The following is an 11,046-nucleotide window of genomic DNA, read 5'->3' on the forward strand; positions in this document are numbered from 1 at the left end:
TTTTTGTATTTTTAAAATCCACTTTCTAAGCAGTCACGATATTAAAACAAAACACCGATATTTCGGAGTAACCTGTTCTTGTTTTCTCACACACAGCTCGGACCTGTGGTATCAATGATAACATTACCAAAGTAAAATATATTAAATGTACACGTGTTTGTTCAAAGTAATGTGTGGTCATGTACAAAAATCTACACACTTCCTGTTACGGGGGTGATGTAGTATGCATTGCGCATGCGCGAGTAACAGGCAACGTCATCACCTCGCCATAGTGATACGTGTATGTTTAGAGTGGAGGGTGTTTATCTTTCCGAAGATACTCAAAGGTAAGCGTTATTAAGTCTTTTGTTACAGTAATTAATTTATTTTACACATAACATATATTTAGGACATATTAACTCCAGTAATATGGAGAGAATTAAATGTTAACTGTGAGACTGGGTGTTTTATTGTGTTTTGCTTTGACTGAAAGTTCTGGTATAATCAAGCGGCAGCTACAATTATCGACACCTTGACGATCTTTTGGCTTTTGGAAAAGTAGAAAAGACTTTCAATATGTAAATTGTGCATGAATAATTACTCAAACTTCCACTGGGGAAAAAAAAACCCCGAGTTGATTCCCGATTACTTAGTGTATCAGATCACCAAGTATTGACACCTTTGTCCACAGTTATCGACACCCCATAAATGTAAAAATAATCGGTATGTGATAAGTTAATGCAATTTTTTTTTAATTATTTCAAATTTGTTTTACATAGACTTATATTTAGTACAAAATATCTTTTTTTATATAAATATATCGATGTCGGTGTTTATGTAAATGAGGAAGTAATTCTAATGTTTGTAAACTAATGAACTGATAATGTTTAACTTGTCATCTTTTTGTTTTTGTAAATCATTTATTGTTTTTCGTATTAATTTCTAGTTTTGTTGTTTAGGCTACCAATAAATGTCAACAGGCAATTGATATTGTAACCACATGAACATCCAGGTCAAAGGTCGCATGTCATTCCTCGAACCAAAATATAAAATGTAGACTGATCTTGTAATGTGTGTTATTTACCAGCTGGGAGGTCCGTATGGGGCGGCACGGTGGTGTAGTGGTTAGCGCTGTCGCCTCACAGCAAGAAGGTCCGGGTTCGAGCCCCGTGGCCGGCGAGGGCCTTTCTGTGTGGAGTTTGCATGTTCTCCCCGTGTCCGCATGGGTTTCCTCCGGGTGCTCCGGTTTCCCCCACAGTCCAAAGACATGCAGGTTAGGTTAACTGGTGACTCTAAATTGACCGTAGGTGTGAATGTGAGTGTGAATGGTTGTCTGTGTCTATGTGTCAGCCCTGTGATGACCTGGCGACTTGTCCAGGGTGTACCCCGCCTCTCGCCCGTAGTCAGCCGAGGTCAGCATTTAAGGCCGAGGTCACGGTATTTCACCATACGGACCGACCTTAAGCTGGTAAATAATATTTATTTTTTTCTTTACCAAATTCTAACAGAAAACGAGAGCGCCCGAAAGGGAAAACCGAGCCGAGGCGAGCTGCCATTTTGAATCCTCATTCACGGCTGTAATGCAAATTGCTTCCTCCTCGGTATACAAGTGCACTTCCATGGGAGGGGAAAAAAACTACATTTTGCCGCCTACGTAGTCCCCTATTTACAGTGGAACCTCGATATTAAGCCCACCATTGGGACCCGGTCAAAGTGGTCTTAATATTGAGTTGGCAAGATATACTGACAGTTGCTGAGCTGTTGCATAGCAACGTGCATGCATGATGTTCTTAATACTGTTGTATTACATGTAATGAATTTATGAACTAGTTTCTTGTATTTCATTGATAAATGATTAAATCAAGCTAAATTTAAACAAAAGTATAGCATGTGTGTGGTTTGTGTGTTTAGCAAGTACAAACGTACATGCTGTTTGTCACATTTCATGTTGATACCTAAGCCTGAATGTACCCCAAACATTTTTGTGCTTTCTTTCAAAACTTCTAATATTTCGTAAGCTTTTGTGGTTAACTTAGTTCTGATCATGAGTTGTTGCCATGGGTCGCATTGAGTCTTTTTGCTGCATGTGATTTTAACCAGATAATTAAAAAGGAAAGACAAGCAAACAAGGGTGTTTCATGTCATAAACAAAGTTTTGTTTAATCAATGTTTCTGGAAAAACATGCTCAAGCACAAAACAGAACAAAAATGACCTAGCATAAAAACAGTTAACTTTACACATGTTTACTCATATGGTCATCTGGAACACTACTTTTACTTGCTAAAACAACTTGCAGGTAACAATAGTTTAGCCACACAATTGAGCTATAGTAGGCACATTCACATTTCACTTAAACCTGTCCAAAGTGGACTGCCTAGCATTTCCCATTATTTTCACTGACTGTTTTTCCACATTTTCTTGAATTTTGTTTAAATCCTCTGTGATATTACACATGCCCTTGCTCATATAAAACACCTTCAGCTGAGACAACATTTTCACTGCTTCCTGATGTGACTTTACTGTCTGTGGGTCATTTTCTTCATCATCACTACCAGCAATATTGTCCACACTACTAGTACTACTGCTGGTGTCTCTTACAAGTGTCTTTTCCCAGTCTTCCTGAAGTTCTTCTCTCACAGGGATGCCACAATCCCATACTCCTCAGCACTCATTGCATTCTCAAATCTGATTTTACTGGCTGCAACTCTAATAAGTTCCACAAGCTCTGCAAGGGGCACATTGTCATCAATGTTTAGATACAAAATGGCGACTGTCAGATGAGAGTAAGAAACGAAGTAGGTTTTGATGAGGAGATCATGAAATATCAGTGGATTTTTGAGAAGTAAAAACATGCCCATGATCTTTCCACCGTGCTTACCTGCAATGATAACGTCCAGGTTTTCCTCAAATTGCTGACCGTGCTTTAAAAAAAAAAAATTAACCAATAATAACTGCTGTAACTGAAACTCACCTTTGTAAAATTGTTTTATTGGTAAATCTGAAAAGGTGTCGATAATTATGGACTGTCTAATTGTAGCCGCCGCTCTAGTGTCATGGTTTTGATATAATAGTTGAGTGTTTTTATATTTGCGGTATTGTGTGGAAAATGTTTAATAGTATTGCTGACTTGTGGTCATGTTATTCTTCATTCAGATCATTGTGATGGATCAGGTGATGCAGTTTGTGGAGCCTGGACGGCAGTTTGTAAAGGACTCCATCAGACTGGTGAAGAGATGCACAAAACCTGACAGGAAAGGTCGATACACTTTCATCACATCACATTACACAGTTCAGTCATTACTGAAATGAGGAGGCAGGACCTGGATATCGGATACTATAAGCTCTTGCACAGAGCACACAACTCTTATATAATAAACTAGTATGACAATTATTTATTATTGCTGTTTAGCCTGATTTTTATAGTTTCTACCTAGGATCCAATAAATACACCTTTTAGTTAAACTGGAGGTGAAATAGCTTCCTGTCCACTTACTTTGTGCCCTACAGAGGGCATAACATACTAATTGAGCTGCACACTACATAGTGTCTAAGGTGCATAGTACAAAATTACATGAGATTCTGACATAAAAATGCATGGCTCTTAATATTTTGGTCATATGTTTGTTACAGTCAAAAATTTGGACACACCTACTCTTTTTCATAGGTTTTTCTGTATTTTGACCATTTTCTACATTGAACAATACTGAAGATATTAAAACTATTGAATAACATATTGAACATGTATGGAATTATATGGTAAACAAAAAAATGTGAATGTTTATTTTACATTCTTCAAATTAGCCAGCATTTACAGTGGTGCTTGAAAGTTTGTGAACCCTTTAGAATTTTCTATATTTCTGAATAAATATGACCTAAAACATCATCAGATTTTCAGACAAGTCCTAAAAGTAGATAAAGAGAACCCAGTTAAACAAATGAGACAAAAATATTATATTTGGTCATTTATTTATTGAGGAAAATGAGCCAATATTACATATCTGTGAGTGGCAAAAGTATGTGAACCTTTGCTTTCAGTATCTGGCGTGACCCCCTTGTGCAGCAATAACTGCAACTAAACGTTTGTGGTAACTGTTGATCAGTCCTGCATATCGGCTTGGAGGAATTTTAGCCCATTCCTCCGTACAGAACAGCTTCAACTCTGGGATGTTGGTGGGTTTCCTCACATGAACTGCTCACTTCAGGTCCTTCCACAACATTTTGATTGGATTAAGGTCAGGACTTTGACTTGGCCATTCCAAAACATTAACTTTATTCTTCTTTAACCATTCTTTGGTAGACCAAGTTGTGTGCTTAGGGTCATTGTCTTGCTGCATGACCCACCTTCTCTTGAGATTCAGTTCATGGACAGAGGTCCTGACATTTTCCTTTAGAATTCGCTGGTATAATTCAGAATTCATTGTTCCATCAATGATGGCAAGCTGTCCTGGCCCAGATGCAGCAAAACAGGCCCAAACCATGATCCTACCACCACCATGTTTCACAGATGGGATAAGGTTCTTATGCTGGAATGCAGTGTTTTCCTTTCTCCAAACATCATGCTTCTCATTTAAGCCAAAAAGTTCTATTTTGGTCTCATCCATACACAAAACATTTTTCCAATAGCCTTCTGGCTTGTCCACGTGATCTTTGGCAAACTGCAGACGAGTAGCAATGTTCTTTTTGGAGAGCAGTGTCTTTCTCTTTGCAACCCTGCCATGCACACCATTGTTGTTCAGTGTTTTCCTGATGGTGGACTCATGAACATTAACATTAGCCAATGTGAGAGAGGCCTTCAGTTGCTTAGAAGTTACCCTGGGGTCCTTTGTGACCTCGCCGACTATTACGCGCCTTGCTCTTGGAGTGATCTTTGTTGGTTGACCACTCCTGGGGAGGGTAACAATGATCTTGAATTTCCTCCATTTGAACACAATCTGTCTGACTGTGGATTGGTGGAGTCCAAACTCTTTAGAGATGGTTTTGTAACCTTTTCCAGCCTGATGAGCATCAACAACGCTTTTTCTGAGGTCCTCAGAAATCTCCTTTGTTCATGCCATGATACACTTCCACAAACATGTGTTGTGAAGATCAGACTTTGATAGATCCCTGTTCTTTAAATAAAACGGGGCACCCACTCATATCTGTGAGTGGCAAAAGTATGCGAACCTCTAGGATTAGCAGTTAATTTGAAGGTGAAATTAGAGTCAGGTGTTTTCAATCAATGAGATGACAATCAGGTGTGAGTGGGTGCCCCGTTTTATTTAAAGAACAGGGATCTATCAAAGTCTGATCTTCACAACACATGTTTGTGGAAGTGTATCCTGGCATAAACAAAGGAGATTTCTGAGGACCTCAGAAAAAGCGTTGTTGATGCTCATCAGGCTGGAAAAGGTTACAAAACCATCTCTAAAGAGTTTGGACTCCACCAATCCACAGTCAGACAGATTATGTACAAATGGAGGAAATTCAAGACCGTTGTTCCCCTCCCCAGGAGCGGTCGACCAACAAAGATCACTCCAAGAGCAAGGCGTGTAATTGTCAGCAAGGTCACAAAGGACCCCAGGGTAATTTCTAAGCAACTGAAGGCCTCTCTCTCATTGGCTAATGTTCATGAGTCCACCATCAGGAGAACACTGAACAACAATGGTGTGCATGGCAGGGTTGCAAGGAGAAAGCCACTGCTCTCCAAAAAGAACATTTGCTGCTCGTCTGCAGTTTGCTAAAAATCATGTGGACAAGCCAGAAAGCTATTGGAAAAATGTTTTGTGGATGGATGAGACCACAGTAGAACTTTTTGGTTTAAATGAGAAGCATTATGTTTGGAGAAAGGAAAACACTGCATTCCAGAATAAGAACCTTATCCCATCTGTGAAACATGGTGGTGGTAGTATCATGGTTTGGGCCTGTTTTGCTGCATCTGGGCCAGGACGGCTTGCCATCATTGATGGAACAATGAATTCTGAGTTACACCACCAAATTCTAAAGGAAAATGTCAGGACATCTGTCCATGAACTGAATCTCAAGAGAAGGTGGGTCATGCAGCAAGACAACGACCCTAAGCACACAAGTCGTTCTACCAAAGAATGGTTAAAGAACAATAAAGTGAATGTTTTGGAATGGCCAAGTCAAAGTCTTGACCTTATTCCAATCGAAATGTTGTGGAAGGACCTGAAGCGAGCAGTTCATGTGATGAAACCCACCAACATCCCAGAGTTGAAGCTGTTCTGTACGGAGGAATGGGCTAAAATTCCTCCAAGCCGGTGTGCAGGACTGATCAACAGTTACCCCAAACATTTAGTTGCAGTTATCGCTGCACAAGGGGGTCACACCAGATACTGAAAGCAAAGGTTCACATACTTTTGCCACTCACAGATATGTAATATTGGGCCATTTTCATCAATAAATAAATGACCAAGTATAATATTTTTGTCTCCTTTGTTTAACTGGGTTATCTTTATCTACTTTTAAGAAGAAAGAAGAAACCTTTATTTGTCACATGCACACTTCAAGCACAGTGAAATTCATCCTCTGCATTTAACCCATATGAAGCAGTGAACACATGCGCGAACACATTCAAGCACACACTCAGAGCAGTGGGCAGCCACACCAGAGCGTCCGGGGAGCAGTCAGGGGTCAGGTACCTTACTCAAGGGCACCTCAGCCCAAGGCCCCTCCACGTTAACCTAACTGCATGTCTTTGGACTGTGGGGGAAACTGGAGCACCTGGAGGAAACCCACACAGACACGGGGAGAACATGCAAACTCCACACAGAAAGGCCCTCACCGGCCGCTGGGTTTGAACCCGGAACCTTCTTGCTGTGAGGTGAGTTTTAGGACTTGTGTGAAAATCTGATGCTGGATTAGATTAGATGGAACTTTATTGATCCCTTTGGGTGGGTTCCCTCAGGGAAGTTAAAATTCCAGCAACATCATTACAGGATAAACAGAGAATAGAAAATAGAGAAAACTTCTAGGTAACTTGTGTGTGTGTGTATATATATATATATATATATATATATATATATATATATATATATATATATATATATAATATAATTCCAGCAGGAGAGATATTGCACATTGTCCAGTATTGCTTTTGGCTAGGCTACTGCTCCTTCCCGTCCTCTGTCCTCCTGTTCCCCCTCCAGAGAGGAGTTGTACAGTCTGATGGTGTGAGGTACAAAGGAGTTTTTAAGTCTGTTCATCCTGCACTTGGGAAGGAGCATTCTGTCCCTGAACAGGCTCCTCTGGTTGCTGATGACGGTGTGCAGAGGGTGACTGGCATCGTCCATGATGTTCAGTAGTTTATGCAGAAATATAGAAAATTCTAAAGGGTTCACACTTTCAAGCACCACTGTACCTTGATGATGCTTTACACACCATCTTAATCAGCTTCATGAGGTTGTCACCTGGAATGCTTTTCAATTGGTGTGCCTCGTCAAAAGTTAATTAGTGCAACTTCTTGTCTTAATGCGTTTGAGGTCAAACAGTAAATAATAATACAGTAAATAGCCCTATTGCACAACTGTAGTAATCCATATTATGTCAATCACTCAACTAAGTAAAGAGAAACGACATCCATCATTAAGACATGAAGTGACCTTATTTTTATTAATTACAAAAAAGATAAACACTGAATTAGGTGTGTCCAAACTTTTTTGACTGGTACTGTGTGTGAGAGATATATAAAACAACACGCACCATTTCCCCCCCCCGCTTAAGTGTTGTCATAAGAATTCCATTTTAAACCAGACTACTTTCCTTATAACCAGATATCTTGTGTTAAAAGTAGTGGTGCACCTGTATTTCATTCCTGTCTTGTGTAAATTTATAGAGTTTCAGAAGATTGCCATGGCCACAGCGATTGGGTTTGCAATCATGGGTTTCATTGGGTTCTTCGTCAAGCTCATCCACATCCCCATTAACAACATCATAGTGTAAGTATCTCAAGTTTTTTGGTTTCTTTATCTGCTCCATAATTATCCCCACAACCATTTGCACATTTTGGGGCTGTTTCTGATCTAATGTGTTGAGTGATGTGTCTGATGAGATGAATCGATCTTTTACAGTGGTGGTTAAACTGTACTGGAGACTGAAGTGCTGGACTTGTGCCTTGCTGATTTCCCCCCCCCCCAATATATCTTTCTTGTATGTTTGTAAATTAAAGTATTACAATTTTGTTTTAAGGAATATGCCACACATTCATTACAAACTGTATTTGCATGCCCTGTATTGTATAAAAACCTTTTACATGTATTTATAATGTGTTTTGTTCATTGGTCTGTTCTACAGCGAATGCAACAAATGATCACATCCCAGTAGGATATAGAAATAAATACAACATGAACAAAGCAAATCAGTCTTTTCAAAGTTATTAACAGTGTGTATTGAAATCATGAATGTAACTATGAATCTGGAATACAGAAACCAAAGAAAATATTCTTATTGCTTATTTATTAAAAAAAATAACCTTTTTTTTTTGGGGGGGGGGTAAAATAAGAGTATAATCAAAATGGTGGCAAATGGGGGCCAACATAGTCACTCGGGTGCATCAGTTGCCCTCACTTTCATAAAATCTGATGCATTTTTGTTTGGGTGTTCCTTTTCACCAATAAAGACATCCTGTAAAATTGTTTGACCATATTCAAAAGTCTAATGGTGGCACCATGAGGTTCATTTTTTGCCAAAAAACGCTTATTTTATGTTTTCGCGTAAGGTTTGAATCACAATGTTGGACTCCATTTATTGATTCCTTGTGACCCAGAGATCATGTTAAGAACCTTTGCAAGGGATTGAGAAGCATTAATGTGATTCATAATACATTTGTATTGTTCAAAAGTAGTTGAACAATGATTCAATGAACAGCTAAAACTCAAACTGTGCTTGATAATATATTTAGAATATGTACTAAAAGTGTGTATCTAAGATATTTGGTATACTCTATAAGGTGCCATAATGTTTCATGAAAAGTGATCGAAATTTTGTCATAAAAGTCATAAAATAGCAGCTTTTTCCATAACTTTGAGCTCCTGGTGCCACCATTAAACTCTTGAATTTTGTCAAAATATTTCACCCAGTGTGTTTTCTTACCAAAAGGAGCATAAAAACAAAAATGCATCATGATCGGAGGAACTTTTCATTTTTAGGGGGCAACTGATGCACCCTAATAGTCACTGGATGCTGGTATGGGTGAGCTCTACTGTATACTGGATCTAAAACATCCACTGAGTGGCGCAAACCTCAAGTCCTACTCCAACCTCCTCGTGGTGCCACCTGGATTAAAACCGACCAGAGAGGACAACTGCGCGTACCTGGCGCAGTGTAACCAGGTTGCTCCGGGCAGGTAGGGCTCATCAGCCATGGTAGGCAACCTGTCTAGGAGGAGGACACTCCGATATAAAACCTGTGACCCAAGGACCGCGCTGTCACCGTCCCAGCTTGCTAGGCCATGGCAGATGAACCCTGGGTGTAAAGGGTGGGGCCAGTTCTGTGCACACTGTACTTCACCTACAAAACTCCACTGCGCAGGCCGAAGGATGCGCCCACGACTGCAGTCGACATGGACCATCACCTTCTTAATCTTCATTCACAAAGCCAAGCCAGAGATAATCAAAATCCATATAAATGCCAAAAAAAGTTTCATTTTTAAATTGTGTATAAGAACAGCAAGACACATTTGGCAAAAGATGCTTAGTCTTGATTGTCTGAAAGCATCAGCTTAATTTCAAAATCCTGCAACTCACTTTTAAAGCCCTCCGCATCCTTTGATCATCTTCAGGCTTACAACCCTCCTCAGCCCCCCTACCACCTGTCTCACCTTCCTCTCTTGGTAGCGTGGCTCCCGGACTCTGGGACACTCTCTTTCCCGACACATCCATCAACTAGACTTCATTGTTTTGTTTAATTCTTGTCTGAAAGCTCACTTGTTTGAAACAGCTTATTTTGTCCCTTTACAGACTTCTGCTGTTGCTATAACTTTTTTTTTCATTCTAAGGTGATATTGAGTGTCTTGAAATGTGGCCATATATAAAGTTTGGACACATCTTCTAATTCAATGGGTTTTCGATACACACACACAGTGGCATGCAAAAGTTTGGGCACCCTTGCTGAAAATGTCTGTTACTGTAAATAGTTAAGTGAGCAGAAGATGAACTGATCACCAAAAGGCATAAAGGTAAAGACGAGACATTTCTTTTCAGCGTTTTATGCAAGATTTGTGTATTATTTTTGTTTTGTACAATTGGAGAGTGAAAAAAGTAAAGGAACGCCATGCGAAAGTTTGGGCACCCCACTACGTTTGAATTCTCAGGTAACTTTTACCAAGGTTCCAGTCCTTAATTAGCTTATTGAGCTGGCCTTGTTCAAATTCATCATTAGGAAAGGTCAGATGATGCAGATTTCAAAGCTGTATAAATTCTCTGACTCCTCAAACTTGTCCCTAAAATCAACAGCCATGGGCTCCTCTAAGCAACTCCCTCGCATTCTGAATAATAAAATAATTGATGCTCACAAAGCAGGAGAAGGCTACAAGAACGTAGCAAAGTGTTTTCAGATAGCTGTTTCCTCAGATCGTAATGTTATTAAGAAATGGCAGTGAACAGAAACAGTGGAGATCAAGGTGAGGTCTGGAAGATGAAGAAAACTTTCTGAAAGAACTGCTCGTTGGATTGCTAGAAAGGCAAATAAAAACCCCTGTTTGACTGCAAAAGACCTTCAGAAAGATTTAGCAGACCCTGGAGTGGTGGTGCACTGTTCTACTATGCAGCGACACCTGAACAACTATAACTTTTATGGGAGAGTCATCAGAAGAAAACCGTTCCTGCATCCTAGCCACAAAATTCAGCGTCTGAAGTTTGCAAATGAACATCTAAATAAGCCTGATGCATTTTGGAAACAAGTCCTGTGGACTGATGAAATCAAAATAGAACTTTTTGGCCACAATGTGCAAAGGTATGTTTGGAGAAAAAAGGGTGCCAAATTCCAGGAAAAGAACACCTCTCCAACTCTGAAGCATGGGTGTGGATTGATCATGCTTTGGGGTTGTGTTGCAGCCAGTGGCACAGGGCACA

At 39.8% G+C, this 11,046-nt stretch overlaps 1 protein-coding gene across 1 annotated transcript; it reads left to right on the plus strand.

Annotated features, from left to right (window-relative positions):
* The first annotated feature begins 242 nt into the window (after nucleotides 1-242).
* LOC132887486 (protein transport protein Sec61 subunit gamma) lies at nucleotides 243-8,333 on the plus strand. Its single transcript, XM_060922970.1, has 4 exons — nucleotides 243-326; nucleotides 3,134-3,236; nucleotides 7,812-7,914; nucleotides 8,047-8,333. The coding sequence occupies exons 2-4, from the start codon at nucleotides 3,143-3,145 to the stop codon at nucleotides 8,054-8,056; spliced, it is 207 nt and encodes a 68-aa protein (XP_060778953.1). The 5' UTR covers nucleotides 243-326; nucleotides 3,134-3,142; the 3' UTR covers nucleotides 8,057-8,333.
* Nucleotides 8,334-11,046: the final 2,713 nt, after the last annotated feature.

This window comes from Neoarius graeffei, chromosome 1 (assembly GCF_027579695.1).
Source record: "Neoarius graeffei isolate fNeoGra1 chromosome 1, fNeoGra1.pri, whole genome shotgun sequence".
Lineage (NCBI taxonomy): Eukaryota > Metazoa > Chordata > Actinopteri > Siluriformes > Ariidae > Neoarius > Neoarius graeffei.

Excerpts from the sequence above, each read along its gene's own strand:
- LOC132887486 (XM_060922970.1), top strand. The coding sequence starts at position 3,143 with ATGGATCAGGTGATGCAGTTTGTGGAGCCTGGACGGCAGTTTGTAAAG. Across the intron at positions 3,237-7,811 it reads CACAAAACCTGACAGGAAAG|AGTTTCAGAAGATTGCCATG; the intron begins GTCGATACACTT and ends GTAAATTTATAG.